Source organism: Typopeltis vanoorti, chromosome 11, assembly GCF_054136105.1.
Source record: "Typopeltis vanoorti isolate ZY-2024b chromosome 11, IOZ_Tvanoo_1.0, whole genome shotgun sequence".
NCBI lineage: Eukaryota > Metazoa > Arthropoda > Arachnida > Uropygi > Thelyphonidae > Typopeltis > Typopeltis vanoorti.
In genome coordinates this window covers 127,492,951-127,517,045 of record NC_143559.1, presented here as the reverse complement: position 1 = coordinate 127,517,045, position 24,095 = coordinate 127,492,951, and the positions used below count along the sequence as shown (strand labels likewise).

At 35.5% G+C, this 24,095-nt stretch overlaps 1 protein-coding gene across 1 annotated transcript in view; it reads left to right on the top strand.

Annotated features, from left to right (window-relative positions):
• Positions 1–24,095, top strand: part of RfC4 (replication factor C subunit RfC4) — a 115,168-nt gene that overhangs the window by 11,727 nt on the left and 79,346 nt on the right. The window contains exons 3-6 of the mRNA XM_090400393.1: position 381; positions 14,147–14,188; positions 22,405–22,511; positions 22,635–22,736. Coding sequence (XP_090256519.1) covers position 381; positions 14,147–14,188; positions 22,405–22,511; positions 22,635–22,736 — 252 coding nt within the window. The remainder of the gene's footprint in view (positions 1–380; positions 382–14,146; positions 14,189–22,404; positions 22,512–22,634; positions 22,737–24,095) is intronic.

Below are 24,095 nucleotides of genomic sequence, written 5' to 3'. Positions count from 1 at the left end.
AAAGGTGGAAGAAGATAGTAGGAAATTAGATACCAACAGGCAGTATGCCCATGGTTCGTGATGATGATGATATACATAGGAACATTGCAATGTGCAAAGTGTTATTAAACACTTTTAATAATCTTTCACAGCATTAACTACTTTTGTACAAAGCTTTATCTTATTCAGCAGACTGATATGTAAACATTTAACTAAAAATATAATGCTTTATTCTGTTTAAGTATTTCAGTGGTAATGTTAGTATAAAAGAAATCTTTCTGTATAGGTATAGTCAGTTGCAAAACTGTGATAATAATATTTACTGTTTGATTATGATATTCAACATGTAACAGAGGGAACAAGAGGTTCAAAAGTTTTGGATTTGGTTATAGCATCAGAAGAGTTGATAATAACTGAGTTGACTTCTCTCCCACCAGTTGGAGAGAGTGATCATATGGTGTTGACTTGGAAAATGAATAGACATGCAGGAGTATCAAAGAGACGGGAACCCTTGTGGAATTATAAGGCAGGTGATTATAATAGTCTTAGACGTCAACTTCGGGAAGTTTCATGGAGGGAGGAATTGGAAGGCCGGGATATCACCAGTGCGTGGGAAATTGTGAAAGAATATTTGTTATCAGCAATGGTAAGTTGTATACCACGAGTGAAGAAGAGGACGCAATTTGGAGTAAAGTGGATGACAAACAATATTAAACAGGAATTGCATGCGAAAAAAGAGGCTATGGAAGAGATATAAGGAGACAGGTGAAGAGATGCATGAGGAATATAAGACACAGGCCAGAAGAGTGACTAGTGTGGTAAGGAAAGCGAAACTGGAATATGAGAGGAGATTGGCCCTAAGATCCAAAGAAAATCATAGGGAATTTTTTAGCTATGTGGCCAGTAGGAGGAGAAATGACTGTGGAAGAATGATATTGTGGGATAAAAATGGGAATAGAGTGACTGATGCAGAGGACATAGTGGAATTGTTCAAACACTTTATTGGAGTATTTCATCCTAGAGGAGTCAGTTTTAATGCTAGAGGAATAGGACTGGTTCGAGGTCTGGCAGTACAAGAGGAGAGTGTGTTTCAGATACTGAGTACTCTGGATGTCAGTAAAGCTGTGGGACTGGATGGTATTTCACCACGAGTTTTGAAAGAATGTGCTAGGGAATTGATAGTGCCTTTAACGTGGCTTTTCAGTGAAAGTCTGGCTTTGGCAAAGGTGCCCAGGGAATGGAAGGAAGGTAAGATAGTGCCATTGCATAAGGGTGGTAACAGACTGGAAGTGTCTAATTATAAGCCAGTCTGTGTGTCATCAGTAGTTGTTAAGATCTTGGAGAAAGTAGTGAGGGACCGTATACAGCATTGGGCAGATGAGGGTAATGTTATCTGTGAGAATCAACATGGATTTGTGAAAGGACGCTCTTGTTTTAGCAATATGCTAGCCTTTTATAATAAAGTTACAAGAACATTAGATGAGGGAAAGGCATATACTGCAATTTTCTTAGACTTGGCGAAGGCATTTGACAGGGTGCTACATTATAGCTGATATTTAAGTTGCAGCACATGGGTCTGGATGTCAGATTGGTCAACTGGATTCAGGATTGGCTGTCTGATAGGTATCAGAGAGTTGTGTATGGTGGAGCAGTTTCCAGGAGGCAGAGGGTTACAAGTGGGGTCCCACAGGGCTCAGTACTAGGACCTATATTGTTTAACCTTTATATCAATGACATAGCCAGTGGATTGCAGGGGGATATTCAGTTGTTTGCGGATGATGCGAAGCTGGGAAGGATTATTAGTAATAGTGCAGATGTGGTAGCCCTGCAAGAGGATTTAAATAAGCTTGATAGATGGGCAAATGAATGGGGGTGTCAGTTTAATGCAGCAAAATGTAAGGTCTTGAGGTTTGGGAAACATCGATGGGATGCTGCATACTCTATGGGAGGAGTTATACTGGAGGAAGTAGGGGAGACAAGAGATCTGGGGTTGATGATTGATAGAAACCTGAAGTTTAGGGGACATATTGCAAAGGTGGTGAAGGTAACACAGAGGATTGCTGCTATTATGAGAAGGACACTGACCTGCAGAGATAAGAGGGCTATCATTCCGTTGTATAAGTCTTTGATCAGACCACACTTGGACTATTGCTCTCAGATTTGGTCCCCAGGATTTGAAGGGGATAAATTAACTGTGGAAAGGATACAAAGACGGATGACAAAGATGGTTTCAGGACTGTACAAGGATAGTTATGAGGATCGGCTGAGAGAATGTGGACTGCAGAGTTTGGTGGATAGAAGAAGGAGAGGTGATATGATTGAGACTTTTAAACTGTTAAGAGGTGGTTACAGGGTTGACACTGGGGAGTTCTTTCGCTTGGTTGATCAGCGGGAAGGAGTGATGACAAGAGGCCATCCCTGGAAGTTACGAAAGGAAACTATGAGCAAGAGGGTAAGGAGTGGTTTCTTTGTGTAGAGGGTGGTTGAGCCGTGGAATGCATTGCCTGATGGAGTGGTGGGAGCGAGAACGGTCAGTGAGTTTAAAGAGTGGTATGATAGACTTTGTGTTTCTCAGGGGGGGACCTCCCCTCGATGAGTCTTGACAGACTTTATGTCTTAGGAAGGACCTCCCTCGATGAGTCTTTTGACTCCTTGGAGGCCTGAATAATAATAATAATAATAATAATAATATTATTATTATTTATTGCTATCAAGAAAGTTGAAACAAAAAAAAAAAGAAGTCAAGTTTGTATGTATGGCCGGATAGTGCAATTAATATAATATGTTAACATGGCTCCATACAGTGTTTGGTGGTGACACCATCACACCATCTTTTAGCTTGAAAAAATCTGTTTCAATCTTTGCTAAGTAAACAAAATCAGATCTGAATATTCATATTTTATAAGGTATTTTAGTTGTAAATTCCTTATAACTTTTATGATCATTTATAAGAACTTTTCAACTAAAAGTGAACATTATCTTGTCTTCTTTTTATAAAAATGACAGGGCTTTTCCTTGGTAAAAGAGACGGACTAGCCAGAAAATACATGCTTTTAAGAGATTGTAGATTATTAGATAGAATAAACCAATGAGAAAAAATGCATACATAATATTAGCATTATTAATAATTCTAGAAGTGCCTTGGATGACCGAAATATGAGATCAGACTATTGGAGACAAATAACAGATTAATTTGAAGGAAAGCCCCAATAGTAGTGATATAAATTTTTCATGTACGGTACCATCATAATATCTTGTACACTCCCTGAGCATGTATATCAGGAATTTGATGTGATTGAAACATAAATTGTTGAGAGGAATATATTACAGTTTATGAGCAACAGGTTATAAGCTAGCCTGTACCATACATTTCTCTCTCTCTCCTCTCTCTCACTCACACACACACACACACACACTGTATTGCAAAAATTAACAGACAGTTTGCTGTTGGCCCATCACTGGCTTGCAATTGCAAGATGCTGCTCTCCTCGGCAGATTTCCCACTAAATGTTAATAAATGGACACGTATATTTTGGACTATCTTCACCAGAATGGCAGAGAGTATGTGTAGTAGAAGAGAGTTAACAGTCCTCAGCTTATTTTCTAACTCATCCCAGATGGGTGCAGTATGGTCACTTTAGACTTTGTGCTGGGCAATCTAACTTTTTCACTCTCATTTCCTCAAACCATATTGCAGCTCCCATTAAAACATCGTGTATTATCATGTTGATGTTCAACTGGATCATTAATTTCATAGAACTGCTACACTGTAGACAAAGTGGTAATTGACCATATTGTCACCATACAATTTCTTAATTTATTTCTCTAAATCCTACTCCAAAAAATGCTGTTTAAATGAATGTCTTTATAACCAAAGTGATCTATCACTCCAACCATAGATTCCTGTGGTCTGTCATCCATTTGAGCCCTGCACATGAGTGTTTCACAAAAAAAATCAATTTTTTTGTGAAACATTATTTGAGACAGTGTTATGGCTTGAATTTAGTTTCTACAGAAGTTCCTGTAGAGTTTTTCTGCAGGAATTCTAATTTTTTAGTGGAAAAATTGCCCATTGCATGCCTCCTGCTATTTTGCCAGAGGGACATCAGAAAAATTTCTGATTAATTTTGATATTAATAACTCTTCTGGTCCAGTTGATATTCCTCCATTTGTGCTCCATTAACCTGTTCTGTATTGCTTGTATAGCTGTCATGAGTATCTTGCATGCACTGAACAACATTGAATCAAGCTTTTCTCTAGCTCGTACCTAAGAAGGGAGATAAAAGCAGAGGCATAGCTAGGGGGAGGCAGAGGGGCGGTCCACCCCACACAGCACTTTGAACCTTTTTGAACTTTTGCAGTTAATTCTAAAATACAGTCGAGAACTCATTTCCAATTATTGTAATACTGCTGCGAATTTTCCTCAGAATTGCTGTAAGTGTTGCTAGGTGAGAGGAGTTTTTTTTTAAATAAAATTTATTAAGAATTACCTACATTACTATGAAATAGACTTCGCCAATGTCATCGATTTTGCTAACAGAAAAGCTAGAAAAATAACATTGTAGAATGTTGAAATTAAAGTTTTACTTCAAAAATATACATAGTTTTAATTTATTTCCCTATACGTCATTTTGACTTTTTGTAGTATTTTTGGGAGGAGCGGCAAACTCAGGGACCACCCGTGGCGGCAAAAGCTCTAGCTGCACCACTGGATAAAAGTCAACCATAAAACTTTTGTCCCATTGCTCTCACCTCAGTATTCTTGAAAGTGATGGAGAGGATTAACAACTAGCTTCTTCACTACCAGGAAGCTAATTAGTTACTTGGTGATCACCAGTGTGGATTCTGCTATTCTGGTTTTACAGCAGACCTCTTTGCTAAACCTTTCCATGGCCTGTGTTCAAAGGTGGTGACTATTTGGCATTGAGGCCTTCTGAACAAGCTACCATCTTATGGTCTCCCTCTTGCTCTTTATGATTGGATTGCCAGCTTCCTCTTTTACCATTCATTGTGTGTTGTGGTGGATGGCTTCCTCTTATCAACTTTCTTTTATCAGTGGTGGAATACCCCAGAGCTCTGTTCTCTCACTCACACTCATATCAGTGACCTCTTCTCTCTCTCTCTCTCTCTCTCTGACATCAAATTCTATCCATAATTTTGTTATGACAATATTCTCCATTAATTTATTCAAGAAATTGTGTAGTACTCAAATGTGATCACAGCCTCAAGATCTTCTGTAACCAGTGTCATAAATATTAATCTTCTTGCCTTTCTCCAGTGGAGTGAAGACAATTTAGTGAACTTCAGTTTTATTAAACTCAGCCTTGTCTTCTTACCCACAAGAAATATCCTACCTGCATGTTATGATTATGGACACCTCCAAGAATTTCAGACTTGAGGGAGAGCACGCTACTCGTCTACTCATACGGTGCCACTACACGGACTCACTTTTGATAATGATCCATTATCCTTTCAAGATTGGTTTTCTGGCACCATTTGCTAACTTCCAGTAGACAGCCAGTAATGGCTAATTACTTCATCTGTTGCATCTGATCATCTGTACCTCTGCTCAGACTGAACAGGGATATGATGAACAGAAATCATCCTTTTAGGAATGAGAGCAGCCTTCATCCTTCATTTCACCAAAAATTTCAAACCACTGTCCAAGCCTTGGTTCTCTAACAAGTGTTCTAATGCAGTTAGCACACTTGTTACAAAACCAAACTGCATATCATGAGTGGCTCAAGACCAAAACTCCAGCTGTGCTCTCCATCTACACCACAGTTCACAGAAGCTGTAAAATACCATCAACAAATTCACATCAGATTTTGAAAGGGCCAAATTCTGTCAACTTACTACCTGTCCAAATGCCAGAGAAGTCTTGTTCCATGCCAAGGCCACTGGATACAACTTCATCATCATTATCAAATTCCTGCCATTTACCCTCAAGGGGTGTACAGGATATGATAGTACTACATAAAAAAAATTACATCATTATTAATTTCCTATCTACAATTTTCCTCCAAATCAGTCTGTTACTTGTCAACACTCCAACATTATCAGATCTTATATTTCTATCGTCTAAAGCACTTTGTACCGTATCAATCCACCTATATCTTGGTCTTCCTCTGGGTCGTTTTGCTGCCAACCTGGCAGAGAACACTTGTTTTGCTAATCTTTCCTCGCCCATTCTGTTTAAGTGACCATACCACCTGAGATTAGCTCTGCTAACACATTCCTGGATGCTGACAATGTCAAGTTCTTTCCTAATATCCTCGTTTTTAATATGATACTGCCATTGATGCCATCTGTTCACGCCTATAATCTTTCTCAGGACTCTCATATCTGTGGTCTCTAGTCTTTGGTCAAGTGTTTTACGTCTGACCCAGCTCTCAGATCCATAAGTTAAAACTGGTTTGAACACTGTCTTGTATACAGCTAATTTAGTGTTCTGACTAATTTCTCTCTTATTCCATATGAATTTATTCAATTGACTTCCCACCATACCAGCTTTGCTGATTCTGTTGTCTATTTCTATATTTAATTTACCATCTTCAGTAAAAATCGTGCCTAAATAGCTGAAATGTTTTACTTCTTCCACAGGTTCTCCATTCACAACACAGTTGACATTTTCAATGATTCTGCATTTCATTGCAGAATCATTGAAAATGTCAACTGTGTTGAGAAAGACAAAGGCAATTTTCATTGTCTTTGTCTTTCTATTGCTGACCTTCATACCATATCTATTACAACAGCTATTCAATTTAGTCAGAGAATCTAGCAGACTTGTAGCGGATTTATGTAGAAGTATAACATCATCCGCATAAAGCAAAGAGCTGACATTAACATCTCCAATTTTGATATCATGTTTAATACCACTTTCCTTCATAATGTGATCCATATACATAATGAATAACAGAGGAGATAATGTACATCCTTGTCTCACACCAGATTTAACATTAAACCATCTTCCTGTACTTCCTTCAATTCTAACTGCTGACTTACAACTCAAATAAAGACTAAGTATTGCTTGATATAATGCCCCATTGACACCATATAACTGCAGCGTATTGAATAGCTTCTCTCTTGGCACCTTGTCATATGCCTTTTCCAAATCGACAAAACTTAAATACAGATCTTTGTTATATTCCTATGCTTTCTCGACTATTTGTCGTAAAGTGAAGATCTGATCCTGACAGCCTCTATTTGGCCTGAATCCAGCTTGTCCTTCACCAGTCTTTTCTTCCACAATTCTTCTCAACCATTTCTCAAGTATACTTGCATAGATCTTGCCAGGAACACTCAGTAGGGAAATACCTCTGTAATTCTCACATGCAGTTTTATTTCTCTTTTTATATATGGGTACTATGAGAGCTCTACTCCAATCATCGACAAAACTTAAATACAGATCTTTGTTATATTCCTATGCTTTCTCGACTATTTGTCGTAAAGTGAAGATCTGATCCTGACAGCCTCTATTTGGCCTGAATCCAGCTTGTCCTTCACCAGTCTTTTCTTCCACAATTCTTCTCAACCATTTCTCAAGTATACTTGCATAGATCTTGCCAGGAACACTCAGTAGGGAAATACCTCTGTAATTCTCACATGCAGTTTTATTTCTCTTTTTATATATGGGTACTATGAGAGCTCTACTCCAATCATCGGGAATTCGTCCCTCTGTCCAGGCTTTCTGAACTATGCAGTGCAGCCACTACAAGACTCTTATACCACCATACTTCAGCATTTCTGGTTGAATATCATCTACTCCTGCTGCCTTTCCACATTTCAAGCCTTTGATGGCTTTTTCTACTTCAAGTATGGATATGGATTCCTGACTGCATGCATGGTCAGTGTTTTATACCACTGTGCTGTCATCACTGCTTGTTTCATTTAGCAGTTTTTCAAAGTAATTACTCCATACTTCAAGGATATCTTTTTCTCCCGTTTTCATGTCACCTTTATCATCTCTAATTCCTTTTATAGCACTCTTTCCTCCATTCTTAAGCTTCTTCAATAACCTCCAGAATATTTTGCCACCTTCTTGATATTTATTTTCTATATTCTTGCCAAAGTCCTCCCATGACTTTTGTTTAGCTAGTTTTACACAGTGTTTAGCATTCTTACATTTGTCTCTATATTCTCTAAGAGCACAAGCTGACTTATTTGACAGGAACTTTTGGTATGCTTTCTTCTTTTCCTTCACTGCCTCTTTAACTTCCTGTGTCCACCAGGAAGTTCTGATTTTTTTATCCTTATAGACAACCTCACCGCATACCTCTCTGGCAGAATCAATCAATGTTTTCTTGAGAGTTTGCCACTGAATCTCCAAGGTTTGATTCCTGTTCTCAAACTCTTTCATTTTTTCTTCAGTAATCTTTGTGTATTTTAGTCTATAGCTCACATCTGAGAGCTGCTCAACTTTTATTCGCATTAAAACTTTCTTACATGTTATTCTTTTCAATATGAAATTCAATTTTATCCTGCTCAAGAATAAATAGTGATCACTTCCAATTTCAAATCCTCCGTACACTCTGGTGTCCTGCACCAGGGAGAAAACATCACTATCAACAATAACATAGTCAATGAGACTTTTCTTATTCCTAGCCTCTTCTCTCCATGTGAATTTGTGCACATTTTTATGTTGGAACATGGTGTTAGTAATTACCAGTCCATGTCCTAGCAGAAATCCAACAGATATTTGCCATTATTATTAGCTTTGCTCTTTTCTCCAAATTTTCCCAAAATATTTTTGTATGTCTCACAATCATTTCCTACTCTGCTATTTAGATCCCCAACAAGGACCAACTTTTCCTTTTTCATTGTGTCAGTTGCTTTTTCTAAAGCGTCAAAAAATTCCTCCACTTCTACCTTAGTAGAACCTTCTGTGGGACAATAGGCACAAATAAGTCTCATTGTCCAGTTCCCCATTCTCATATTTGCCCACATTACTCTACTTGAGACTGACTGCCATTCAAGAAGATTAGCCTCGTATTTTGTGTTGAATACTATGGCTACTCCTTTTTTTCCTTGATTGTCATTGCCTGAATATAACATTTTGTATTTATTGCTCAGAAAGATCTCACCAGTTTTGGTCTTTTTTGTTTCAGTCACCCCTATTATGTCGATCTGGTACTTATCTAATTCTTCAGCTAGCTCCATTTCTTTGCCATTCAATCTTTTTACGTTGACAGTATCGATCTTTAACTCTGGTGATGTTGAGTTGGGGTTTATTTTCAGATTTGTTCCAGTAGCTGACTTTTCGCTGTTCGCCCTGGTTCCCTGGCGAAAACAACGGGGGCCTTGTTTAACCGGGCGATGCCCCCAGCCGGCATGAAATTTTGTGATGTTGTACCATCATTCTATATTTTGGTTTAACCAATAAGAATACAATTTGGTCGGCTAAATCCCAAATTGCCAGCCCATCCTCGTCCGTTCAGTATCCAAGTAGATACCCAACAGGGTGCACCACGAGAAGGTGAGGATTGGATATTAGGTCAGAAGCCCTGGTCGGTTCTCCGCATTCCTTTAAAGGCTATGTGGAGGTCTCCTCTCAGTTATACAGCTTTGACCCTTAAGCACCCCTGGATACAACTTTTGTCCATTCATATTTCCACCACTCTCATATTGTTCATGTCATTTGATAGGTTTAGTACACGTCTGCTCAGCAAACTACCATCTTATTGCCTGCCTTTTGCCCTCTTCAACTGAGTTGTCAGTTTCTCTCTAGTTGCTCATTGCAAGTGATGGCAGATGGTTTTCTCTCCTCAGATTTCCCTACCAATCCATTGGTATCCCAGGGCACTCTACTTTCACCCATTCTTCTCCTTATAAATGACTTACTCTTCAAATCCTGACTTTAAATCCTGTTCATAGCTTTGCTGATGACAGTACACTTCATTCCTCCTTTCGTTTGATAAACTTTGATAAATTGTGACTGATAATTAGAAAAAACCTCTAATCTGCCATAATACACAGATATTTAAATATTATTTAAATTAAAGGTGCCAAGAAATTGTAAGTGTAACCATCTGAAGTTTGCATGTGAAGTATCTTCATGACTGGGCTACTTGTATATAGTCTAATGACCTCATATCAATCACCTTAGTATCCCATAATGCAAAGCACACATCCTTTTGGATGTGTATAATGCTATGCGGTATGGGAAGGCCACTTTTCAGAACCAATTTTGACCATTATTGAGGTCTCATTAGGGGAGCCAGACACAAAATAGATACCAATGTTGAAGTAATTCAGAACTCACATATTTCCAATATACAAGTAGTCAAAAGGTGTCACATCTTATTATTAAAATACTCTGGTTTAAAGATAGATGTACATCTTCCGGATGTTTCATTTCCCTTTTCATTTTTGCCAACTCTTGCCTTAGCTCCTACTACTGCCCTGACTCTAGTTCCCATTTTTAAGTGCTCTGACCTATCAATCACATGCATTTATGCTTACCTTCTTTTTGTTCACTCTAACGGTCCATAAATCTTTCGCTTTTTTGGTGCATACAAGAAGCAATTCTCGCAATGCATTTACTGGGAAAAATCCAGGGCAGAACTCTATCTTCATGCAGAGTCTTTCTGTGGCCACCAATGTGCACTTCTTTATGAACACCATTTTCAGGAAAAAAATAAATTAAGAAATATATAATAAAAATATAATTATTATTAATTAATATATATTATAAATTATTATAAATATATAATTTATACAGTAGCGTAACCACCTCCTAATCCCTACATGTTAATGTACATGTTATCATTGCGGCAATATGATTTCCTTTTTCTTATTTTTTTTTATGTTGAACCCATGAGAGGTTGGTTAATCAACCAACCTGTACTATGTTTGTACCATATATTGGTAAGCCTTTGTACAGTCTTTGCAATCATAATATTTATATACGAGAGATGTCCAGAAAGTAAGTTCCATTTTTAAATATTTTCACTGCAGTGCTGTGATCGCAATGGTGCGCTTGCATGCTGAATGTGTTGATGTGTTAGGCGTTGGTGCCATTTTCAGACATTCTCACAGTGCTTATGCTTTTTGGAATGTGTTTATAATGTCTAAGAAAATTGAATCGCCCACTGCATGTGAAATTAGGTCAGTTACTTCTAAGTTTCTGAAATCAGGCAGAAACTTCTATAGTTTCTGTCATTGACTTTGAAATGATGTTGGATTTAATATCCACGTAATTCGTATAATTTTGTATTGCTGACATGAAGCCTTTGGTTCTTTATTTTTAGTAAATACTTCACGCACTGACCGAGAGTTCGCTTACAAAAAATACACCTCTCGGGTGCTTTGAGTTTCTTAGAAACCAAGAGAGTTTTTGCTCTCTTGGTTTCTGCCTGATCCCTGATAAAAACCAATGAGTTTGAAACAGTTGTGTCAGGTCAGTGAAACCTATCAAAATGAACTAATAGGAGGCTAATAAATGAGCACTACATAGTGTGCATGCCACCTATTAGGTTCGGCTAGGACAACTCTTAGTATAGCGGCGAGCGTATTTACCGTAAGCTCTCTGCTCAAATTTTCGCAGTGAAACTTCTTAGTTTCTGTCATCGGCTTTGAAATGATGTTGGATTTAATATCCACTTAATTCGTATAATTTTGTATTGCCAACATGAAGCCAACATATTGCCAACATTTATTTTTAGTAACTAACACATTAATATTTTTTTAAAATTTTTATTTTGTATTTTATTTTTTTTTATAATAACCTCTAGATACTACATCTGTCTAATGATATCTTTAATATGATTTTATAAATTAAGTTTTTTGTATGACATTGTGGACTTATATATGTAATTTATTTCTACACTCTTATGTTTACATTTCTTCAGTGAAATGATATTGTGATTAGCGATGTAACATCACATGGCTCATTCTAATTTTAAATGATCAATTATTTGTTTTCTACCTTGTAAAAGACTATTTCCTGTCAAGCTACTGACTGATGATAGTTTGTTATTTTCAAACTGAAATATCCGGGAATATATTAAATAATCTTCTTGTGCAAACGTGTTGGTAATTCTTAATTTCATGTCATCACAAGTTTCTCTCAAAAACATTCCTGTTGGGAGTTTTCTACCATCTTGCAAACACTGCTTGTTTCATATAGCAGTCTTTCAAAGTAATTACTCCAGACATCTAGAATATCTTTAACTTCAGTTTTCATGTCACCTTTATCATCTCTGATTCCTTTTATAGTACTTTTTGCCATTAGCAAGTTTTTTCAATACCCTTCCGAATATTTTGCAACCTTCCTGATATTTGTTTTCTATGTTCTTACCGAGGTCTTCCCATGACTTTTGTTTAACTAGTTTTGCATAGTGCATTGTGTTCTCACATTTTTCTCTGTATTTTCTAAGAGCACAAGCTGAATTACTTGCCAGGAACTTTTGATATGCTTTCTTCTTTTCCTTCGCTGCCTCCTTAACTTCCTGAGTCTACTATTGCTGGAGGTGTAGGTTCATCATAGCTTTAGCACTTTTCTATTCAGGGTACTACATCTCACCAATAATAATGCATAATGCTAACATTGTAGATTCCAAATTCACCCAACCATGAAATACTGCCTACACATTTTGGACAGTGCACCCAAATTCTCTCTCTCTCTCTAAGATTGCATAATGCTATCCAAAAGAGGTCAATCTGGTTAATTCATGATCCCTCTCTCACAGATCCACACTAATCCCTCTCTCATTGACATTCAGTTTCTTACTTATCCCTGTTCTATAGGTACTTTCATAGACCCTGTCCTACTAGCCATTGTCATTCTCCCATTTTCCTTCTAATTGCAAGAACCAGAGCAGCTGCTTTTCAACATCTATTTACAGTCCGGCTTCAAACTTGCCAAACCAACTTTTTTGCTTCTCCTTTCATTTCATCTATCTCTGTTCTTTGGAACAACCTCTGTCACAAGGTCTACCTCCAAAACTAAAAACCTTCAGCTGTTCCAAAAAAAATATGTCAAGATATTCTTCTTTTCTTCTTGCCCTCACATGGCACTGATGTGCTTTAGACCTGGCAATCTTTCATGAAAGGGTTATATAAAAGCACTCAGTTAACTTGAAAACTGTTTGAAAAATAGCCTATGACACGTTCTTGTGGTTGGTAACTAGAATATCTTAATTGCATTTTTTTTATTGTAATTTTACACATTATACTTCTTGTAGATAAGTGTTGGTAACACATGACTATTAAATTATTTCAGGAAATTACAACGTATACTAGAATATTAATTAAAAGAAACTTTAATCAATACTTTGATGCATGCAGGAAGAGAGAAACTAACGTTCCTAGAGTCCTAAAAGGTGCCCCCCCTAGCGGGCTGTGTTGAATTGTCTTGGCTGATGTTCTCACGATGTAAGCTTTCCAAATTTGGGGCAGTCTCATGCGCCCAAATTTGTTGAGGTTTTGAAAGTTTTTTAGAGCTGAGGCTGATTCCATGAACAATCTTTTGTATTTAAATTTGCTACGTGTAGTAAAGTGTAGTAAATTTGCTGAGGTATAGTAAATTGGCTTTCTTCCAGCGTATTCTGTGGTGGGTATCCAATTTACATAATTTTTATTTGTTTCAAAAGTGATTATTCAGTAAGTGTAATGCACCTTTTATTTTTATCATTATTTTGAATTATAGTGCTCTTACTGGAGAAGAAGTGATACAAAGCATCTTAATTTAATGAGAAAAAAATGCAAAAGAAAAAAAAGTGCTGAGCTGGATGCATTATGAAATCTATCCTACTTGCTAATTTTACTTTGATGTGCAATGGATTTATTCTTTGGCACTTTTCTAGGTAGGATCTTCACCTCCTTTGCAGTGGTTTGAAATATGGTCTTTTTGCTATGGTTGTGCATATAATGGTTGTTTATGGTCAGTCATATGCAAGAAATTGGAATGCAGGACAGTGGGAGCATTTTTTATTTATTTATTTTTAATTTTTTTTTTTTTTTTTTTTTTTGTTAACCATGAAAATTACAGATATTTTCTGGTAACCAGATTTCACTTTCAATTTATATTACAAATTAAAATTTAATATTCATAAATATAGAAAAATTTCGATGAGAACACTATAATATGAAGTTTTAGAGTTAAAGGTTTAATATTGCTATAACTGTTCATTAGACAATTATTTGAAGTTTTTTTTTCCACTTATAGGTATTTGCTAAAGAAGGAAATCTACCAAATATTATTCTTGCTGTAAGTGATTTGATGTAATTTTAATAATGTTAAAAAATAGATTGTTGAAAAAACTGTCTAAATTATTGTTGTTTTAAAGATACTTTAAAGATACAATGTTTCTTAAATTCAGATGATAACACAATAAAAGAATGAATAAAATTTAATAAAAAGATATATTAGATAATGAAAAAGATAAATAATCTTCAGTGGCATTAGGTAGTAGAATACAAATAGAAAAATGGACAAATTTAAAACAGTAAGAGCCATGTGATGTTATACATAAAAAGATTGCAAAAATGTCATCTGTATAACAAGCCCAAAATGAAGGGTGTGAGTATATGAATGAGAAAAGGATGTCTTCTGAATACCCCAAATAGAGTAGGTGAGAGTGGGAGAGAATATACTTTTCATTGCAATTTTTTTTTTAATATTGCTCCTACCCATGAAAGGTTATTTGCAAACCTATAGTATATTTGGTACTGTGGGTAGGTTAAGGATTTTTTTTCTTTTTGTCTATATGGTGTCCTGAACATGTCAGTTCACACTTCATGCACGCAAAGTGGATGAAACTCAGAAAACAAAAACAGCAATTCATGACAAATGACAATGTTAAATTGGATTGGTTGACACAATAATCAATCACAGCCACTGATTTTTGGGTGCATTGTCTCAGTGCACACCCTACCTTGCTTTCTGGGTGGTTTGAAACCACTGGAATGTTAAGAATTTGACCCACTGTGCCATCTGCATGACTGTTCAAAGGGCTCAAAGATGTCTGTATTTGTAACTGCACACCTAGGCTATTAACACATATGCGATACAATGTTTATGTGCTGAAAAGTGTCCTTTTAATGAAGTAGTATATTGTGTTTAATTTTAGGAATTCTCCAGGAAATTAGAGGAGTCTTTAACAGGAATAAATGCAAAAATATAATATCGGTGATATTGCTATTCCATGGATGTGCACTGCACACCCTGATTATATGTCTCTGCTATTTTTCACATAGTTCAGCTCTGCTCTGCTCTAAGACCAAACATGAAACTTTTTTCAGACCACTTCAAGCCTCCAGTAAGTGGGGCGTGATCTCACACCAGGTGATGAAATTCATCTCCCACCTAAACACAATCACAAACATTCATGCCCATGCTGGGATTCAAACTTGCAGCCTTTTGGTTGGAGAGTGAGTATGCTAACCACTCAGCCAACCAGGCCAGCAAACTAGTTCGTTCAACTTCACTGTAAAACTTGTTTTGACACAAAATAACTAGAGTGAATGACAAAGTCGAATAGTTTCACTATATACTGTGGAAAGGCTCCTGCAGATGTAGAATATTGTCTAGAGATATGTCGGTGAAATGCGATTCTATATCGTAGGTTGGAGGGAAAGATGTTTCCCATTATCTAGAAAATCTGATGAATTTTTTATGAAGTTACCAAACTGAGCTTTTAATAAGCATGCTAAAAATTTGGCTGAGTTATATGTAGGAGAGGGAAAAAAAAACCTTATTTTACTGCCTGACAGATTGACTTAACAAAAACTGGATTACAACCCTATCAATAATCAACTGAAAAAAAAAATTAAATAAATGAATTAAACTTTTTATGAGATGAAGTTATAAGCCTTGATACAGACACCATAGACAAACAAAATTTATTTTATTAGAACCAATCAGTTTTATGGTCTACCTAAGGGAGGCATCCACAAGGAAGGCATTCTTCTACATACTGCATAGCCAAATTTTTAGCGCTCTCATTGAAAACTCAGTTTGGTAAGTAAGTTGAAGGAACTGCCATGGGAAGTCCACTTTCTTCTGCTTTCACCAACTCTATTTGGAATGTTCAGAAGACATCCTTTTCTCATTCATACACCCTCTACCTTCATTTTGGGTTCATTATCTAGATGAAATTTTTTGCGATTTGCCCCACAATGACCTATCTTTTTAGCTAACATAAATAATCTGCATCCACAAATCAATTTTATTATGGTAAAATGGAAAAAAGAAAGCAAATTATCCTTCCTAGGCATCCTATTCTACTACTTGTCAAAACAAAAACTGGATTACAACCCTATCAATAATCAACTGAAAAAAATTTAAATAAAAAATATTAAACTTTTTATGAGATGAAGTTATAAGCCTTGATACAGACACCATAGACGAACAAAATTTATTTTATTAGAACCAATCAGTTTTATGGTCTACCTATAAGGGGGCATCCACAAGGAAGGCATTCTCCTACATACTGCATAGCCAAATTTTTAGCGCTCTCATTGAAAACTCAGTTTGGTAGTAAGTTGAAGGAACTGCCATAGGAAGTCCACTTTCTTCTGCTTTCACCAACTCTATTTGGAATGTTCAGAAGACATCTTTTTCTCATTCATACACCCTCTGCCTTCATTTTGGGTTCATTATCTAGATGAAATTTTTTGCGATTTGCCCCACAATGACCTATCTTTTTAGCTAACATAAATAATCTGCATCCATAAATCAATTTTATTATGGTAAAATGGAAAAAAGAAAGCAAATTATCCTTCCTAGGCATCCTATTCTACTACTTGTCTTCAGGTGAACTAATTAACTAATTACTCCAGTTTATCAAAAACCTACCTTCACAGGATACCATATTCAACAACAATCAGTTTTCCATTCCTTTTGTATTTGTATTTTGTATTTTGTACACCGCAGCAACTATGGCAAGAACTTTTAAAAATCAAACGATATATGAGACTAAGGCTTTTTAAAGTGGATCACACAATATATTTTTGATTCCTATAACTCTGGTTCACATAACAAGAAAACAGTAAATAGAATCCCTATTTTTCATTGTTGGTATTTTAGAACCATCTCGAGAATTCTTAATAAATATAATCTAGTGATGATGTTTATTCCATTCAAGAACTGTCTTCATGGTTTCCATCATCTAAAGATATGATTTTCCCTCTGACTCTTCCTGGCATCTGCTGAATTCCATGTATTTGTCACCTTTATTATTTCAGCCAAACTATGGACATTCAATGAGAAAAGAATGCAAGAACACTGGTCCCACATCGTCAATGGGAAACCTGAGAAATATGGCCTTGTACATCATGGAATAAATACTGACAACAATATCTTATGGTCTGAAACATGATTGCTCGATTGGTTTTGCCACAAATTCAAATATATCATTTGAATTTGAATTGGAACAGCTACCTCTCACTTTCAAAAATATGAGTCTTTTCCTAATCACATAATTAGAGGATGTTTTTTAAATAATTAATAATACAATTAAGTAATAGCTAATAATACTATGTTTTTCTAAATTTGTTCATTGTTCTAGTTGTACCCTGCATTCTGTTACCTAATTCCACTGAAGATGATCTGTATTTTTCAGATCCAAGTACTTATCTTTTTATTATATTTTGTTCGAGGTTAGATTGCGAATGGTCATGCAATTTAGTGCTTGTGTGAAATTAACGGTTTTTATCTGTTTTGTTTTGTTTTTTAATTAGAAAATTAGATTATTATGGTGTATTAGTGTAGATTTTCATGTTTTTAGAGTATTAGTATATTTATGACATTTTTTGTGATATTTTTATAGTTCATTCGTCACATTCGTTATACATTGGTGCAATGTGACAAACAATGGTACCAAAGACCAGCGATTTGAATTTGCAGGATATCATCCAGTGCAGTGTATGTGAAATGTATGCATCGAGAAAATTAAAGAATATGTGGAATATGTGTTTTAAGTGTTTTAAAAGTGAGTGTCTGTTAGGTGACAAGAACGCAACAAATACTGATGATAAGATGGAAAATGATGTTAATAATGTCGAACTGGATGAGATAATGTTGGTCTGGATGAGGCCAAAATAGATTAAAACTATGTTACTTCACAGATCCAGGTGTACACCTACCTGGAATATATACAAAGGTCAGGAGCAACACCTTCAATATATCAAACCTAACCTTTAATCATCTCATTTCAGTACCAGGATTGTGGAATGATCTGACATGACCACCAAAGTCAGCTCAGGTAATAAACTAAATTTCTTTATGATACACCACATTCCAGTACAGAGAAAACTAAAATAGTGGCAGCATTTTTCCCTTGTGAAATTTACTTTTTAGTTATTAATAGGATGCAGTGTAGGCTGAGTGATTTGGAGAACGGTTACAGACTTGGAGAGATTGTTTAGATAAGAGTGTATGCAGTTTTGAGTGGAATGGAGTAGGTGACAGTCCTTCATTCCATCAAGAATTATTTTAGTCATTTGGACAAAGTAGGTGTTTTTTCTTGGATTAGAGAAAATGGAAACAGTAGTTGAACCATAGAAAAGATGCAAAGAAATTTTGGGTGTTAGCCCAGCTGTTACTATTGTTGTATTGCCATAGGACTCAAGGCTAAGATTGACTGCTATGAGATTGATTTATAGAAAAGAAAATGTGGACAAGGTTATGCCAAGAGTTTCAAGAGGGAGTTGCAGTATATATGGAGGATGAGTTGGTTAAGAAAATGTTTGAGGTGTTTGGGAAACTTTTAGGGAAGGTTATATCTGATATTTTGGCAGGTAAGGTGAACACGTAGTGTTATACATTACTGATAGCAAATAGTTCTTCTCTACCATCTTGATCTGCAAAGTTAGAGAAAGGGAGCATGTTTGAATTATGAATATTGACTTTCAGTAAATTATGTAGAATGCAACTGTGTTAGGAATAATTACTTTAATTTCCTGACATTTCAACTTTCATATTAAGGTTATCATCTGGAATATACACATATATATACAAAGACAAGCCATATTATATTTCAAACAGTATGCCAAAGTGACAATGATTTGATCAAGCATTATTCTACTAGCCTGACCTCTAGCAGACAAAAAAAAAAATATATATATATATATATATCAAAGTATATCCTATTTATATCATTATCAGAGAACAGATTCATATTAATGTTTTTAATACAGCAAAATTGGTGGCCTAATCAGTAATTTAACATAAGTGTTTGTTATATTAAAGCTAAGATTACTATAGTCTTAATTATAATTAACTCTTAGAACAAAAGGTTAGGTCGGTAGATTTTTATGCAGTCCATGTTCTTGGGATTTTTAGATCACCATTATTGTTAAGATTACGGTGGTTGATTAGAATTTTGCAGCCTCCTTAAATTTGCACTCATACTACAGTTTGGTGTGATGTAATGAACAGGTGCCTTTCCAGTCAATTCTATGTAAAGTATTCATGGCATGGTCAGAAAGGCCAGATTTACCATAATTTTTAAATTTAATGTGTTTTGTATGTTCCTTTTTCCAGGTAGGAATTGTGCATCCAACTAGGTGTCATTAATCAGGAATTCAAAGATTTCTTCTAGTGAGCAAACACTAAAACATGAATTAAATGTCAGCAATACCCTCCTGAATTCATACATTAAAGGGATATCAGATAAAATAAACAGAATACTACAGAAATACAACCTTAATGTCACCTTTAAACTTCCTGCAAAATTAAAGAACTTATATTCCAGGGTGGGCCAGTGGAGGAAGTGGATCCTTGGATGAGATGAATAAGTTCTTTAATTTTGCATATCTTAGCTTTAATATAACAGACATGTAAGTTAAATTATTGATTAGGCCACTAATTTTGCTGTAGTAAAAGTTTTTACGCCAGTAGAATAACAGTTGAACAAATCATTGTCACTTTGGAATACTGTTTGAAATGCATGTCTTTGTATATATGTGTGTGTATACTCCAGATGATGACTTTAATATGAAAGTCGAAACATCAGGAAATTAAAGTAATTATTCCTAACATGGTTGTAGTCTCTATAATTTACCAAAATGAATGCTGATCACTGTGTAACATAAAGGAAAGGATATGAATATTGACATTTCCAATGAAGACCATCTTACTGTTTGAATAATTAGATTATATGAAGCTGACTTTCAGAGATAAATAATCAAAGAGATCAGCATGGTCATGTGTGAATTAGGAGAGCTTAGTAAAGGTAGATTATCAGTTGACAAAGAGACAGGAGAATCTTAAGCCACAGTAGAATGTATAGAGGGTTAGTTAATTAAGATTTACAGCCAGAGCAACTCAGAATATGAGGTCAGTGTATTATGTCTCTTAATTGCATGTGTTCTAATGACTAGTTTGTTTTTTTGTAGGATGAAAAACCTGAGTTTCCACGAAGGGATTCAAGTTTTGTAACCTTTAAAATGAATGTAAGACCTAACAAAAGCACATATGATGCCAGTTGAGATTTGGGAATCTGAGAAATAAGAGATCAGATTTTGGTCCATGTGGTATTGGTATTGTTTGTATTGAGGATCCATTTGTTGAAATAGATGTAGAAGTTTTTTTTGTAGGGAATTTTGTTGTTATTAGGCTTTTTTGTGTTTTTTTTGCAATTTCTTCATTGCATTTTTGATAATTTTATTTTATTTTATTTGCAGTGTTACTATTATTTATTTTGTTGTCTTTCATTGTTGTGTAATGTTAAACTTACAGAGCAGGGGTATGCAGCAGGAATGAAGGATTTGACATCAATCCATAGGGAATCACATACTTTCATCCAAGATGGTCTCAAAACTCTTTTCTGCAAGCTGTTATACTTGGATTCCTCTCTGAATATGATTTGACAGAGTAAGCAGTAGCAGGATTATTATTCAGCTAGTCTGCCCACTGATGAATTCCCATCAGGTTTGGTCCTGTGTACTTATCTGCAGACTTTCTGAATTGCTTTACTGCTGTATCCTCAGAGTAGGTGCTAGCTCATAGTTTAATAATTACAGTGTGTTGAGCATGCTCAGCAAGGTAATCACCTGCACTGCTTGTGTAAGAGGTGTAGGTGAGAATACAGAAACCAGAGACCTTACGCTAAAGATGAAACATGGCAGTAGCCACTTCATTTCACAACAGGTGAAACACTGTGGTATTTCACCTGGTGTGAAAATTATCTGCCATCTAAAAGTCCTAACTAAATGCTTTCAGTTAAGTAACTGTTGTAAATAATTTTGATTTACATGAATAAAAGTAAGTAATATAAGATGCAGCCTGGTTGTCCGAGTGATTAGTGTACCCACTCTCCAACCAACAGTCACAGGTTTAAATCCCACTGTGGGCATGAATATTTGTAATTGTCTTTAGATGGGAGATGAATGTCATCCAATTGGAGGTGTCTAAATTGGCTTGAAAATGTTCCATGTTTGGTCTCTAGAGCAGTGTTTTCAGAACTATGTAAAAAAATAAATAAAAAATTGCAAAAAATATATGAAATTGATAAGAATGAAAAAATAAAAAATAAAAACTTTAGCCCGCCCATGGTACGAATGTACTATAGTTTTACTAATAACCTTTCATGGATGGGAACCACATTTAAAAAAAAAAAGTAGCAGTTTGTATAATTAATAAATTATCTCTTTACTTCAGCAACATGTTGTTATGCAATTTGTTTCTTTTTTGAATCTAATTGTATGTCTTTATACTAGTTATCATTATCAATACCAAATGCAAAATATTTATATAATTTTAGTAATTGTTATGAATTAGCATTTAAATAATAAACATTTACTAATAAGTAAATAACATTTATAATTTTAGTAAATGTTATGAATTAGTCTGCACGATTAGCCTAGTGGCTGTTTGCTTTGCAACCATATGCCTGGGGAAGGAGTGTCCTAGGTTCGATTCCCATCAGTGACGTGAGGAGCTGAAGGATCTTCCTCAGCCATAGCCAAGTTAGCTGGTCTTGGGTGTGGACAGTAGGATTTTTTCCCCAGTTTATCCTGGGGTTTTTCATCCCACGAAGCAGGCAAACCAGCCTTAAGAACTCAACACTACAGGACATAGGATACACTACAGGACATAGGGCAAATGTCTTATCCTGTGAAATGGTTTGAGATCCGATGATTAATAAACTCTCAACACTGCAGAGTAAAAGAGGGTATAAAGAAGATGAGATGATGATGTTATGAATTAAAACTAATTTGCTTCTGCACTTAGTAGTCTTGCTAGTTAAAAAAATATTCAAAATGGCCTGACTCAAAGCAGATGGCATATAACTTGAACAAATGAATATGTACACACACACACTATAAATATAGTTCATGATACAAATAGTAACTGCAAATTAATCAGAAACTAATTTTTTATCACCACTTGTTTTTATCATGGTGAAGTTTTGAAAGTTTATTTAAGAAGGATAAAATTAGATATTTTATCCTTCTTAAATAAAGGTATTCTTTGTTTAGGGGCCTCCTGGTGTTGGTAAAACAACAACAATTTTGTGTTTAGCTAGGGAAATGTTGAGTAGTGCCTTTAAAGATGCTGTATTGGAATTAAATGCTTCTAATGAGAGGTAAGTTTTTAATTCACTTGCTATTTTTTATTTCAGTTTATTTTTTTTTTTTTAAATATGGAAGTATTTTTTTCTTTTCTTTTTTTTTTTTCCCATTTACTATGTATTTTATTATTTATGTAGGGGCATTGATGTTGTAAGAAACAAAATAAAAATGTTTGCACAGCAGAAGGTTACGTTACCAGTGGGAAAGCACAAAATTATCATTTTGGATGAAGCTGACAGGTAAGATTTATAATTAAAAGATATATATTAACTTTTAAAGAAAGAAATAAACTGTATATAAAAGAGAAATTTCAATTAGAAAAATTAAACATGGAAACTAAAACTTACATGTAATAAATTTAATAGTTGTAAAATTTTTGCCTATATATAATACACGTACCTTCAAAATGGAACACATTATAAAATTACAATTAAAGAATCCTTTTCAAAAGGACCCAATATAACATTAATAGGAAAACAAATGGTCAGCATAAAATTCCTAATCATAATTTTTTTAAAAAAAATTATGATTAGGAATTTGCATAAAAATGGTGTAATAATATTTCCCATGAAAGTAATAACTGAAGGCCATCAGATCTGGAAAATGGCGTATATTCAACTCATTCCTGAAAAGGGTGACAAATCGCTGCCATCTGACTACTGCCCTATCTCACCCACCTCAGTCTTCTCTAAAGTGATGGGAAAACCATCAATTCTCAACTCTTACTCTACTTTGAAGGAGTTGAGAATTATTATCCAGCTATTAAGCGACCACCAGTATGGATTCTGTTGATGCCAATCAACAGGTGACCTACTGTCATATATCACCCATCTCTGGACAAATGCCATGGAGAAATTTGGTGAATTCCAATTAGTTGCACTTGATATCTCTAAAGCCTTTGACTGGGTCTGGCACAAAGACTTACTAAGCAAACTCCTATTATTTGGACTGTCTCAGGACTTCTGCAGATAGATTGCCAGCTTTCTCTCTAGACACACACACACTATGTGTGATGGTAGACGGCTCCCTATCATCTCACCATCCGACTAATGCTGAGGTCCCACAAGGTTCAGTTCTCTCACCGACCCTCTTCCTTCTGTATATCAGTTGACTTCCAACCCAATACACAGTTTTGCAGATGACAGCACATTGCACTTCTCCTTTTCATTTGATAAACCTTACCCTACACAACTCACTTCAACCCACAGAACATCAACCACAACTTCCCATAATTCGGACCTCCAAGCCATCCTCCAGTGGGGATCAGATAACCTCATCAACTTCAATGCTAGTAAAACCCAGTTCTGTCTTATTTCCCACGAAACAGAAAACCATTTTTCCCCAGTATTATTTTTGATAACACTCAAATTTCCAAACAAGATGAGATTTCTCTTCTTCGAATTACCTTGACATCAGGCCTCTCTTGACATAAACACATCACAACCATTGCAATCTCAGCTTCCAAAAAACTAGGATTTCTCTTTCGCTCAAGACATTACTTCACCTCTAAATAGATGTTAACTTTATACAAATCACAAATCCACCCAGCTATCAAGTGGAGTGGGGCTCCTAAAAGCTCCCTCAAAATGCTTGACTCA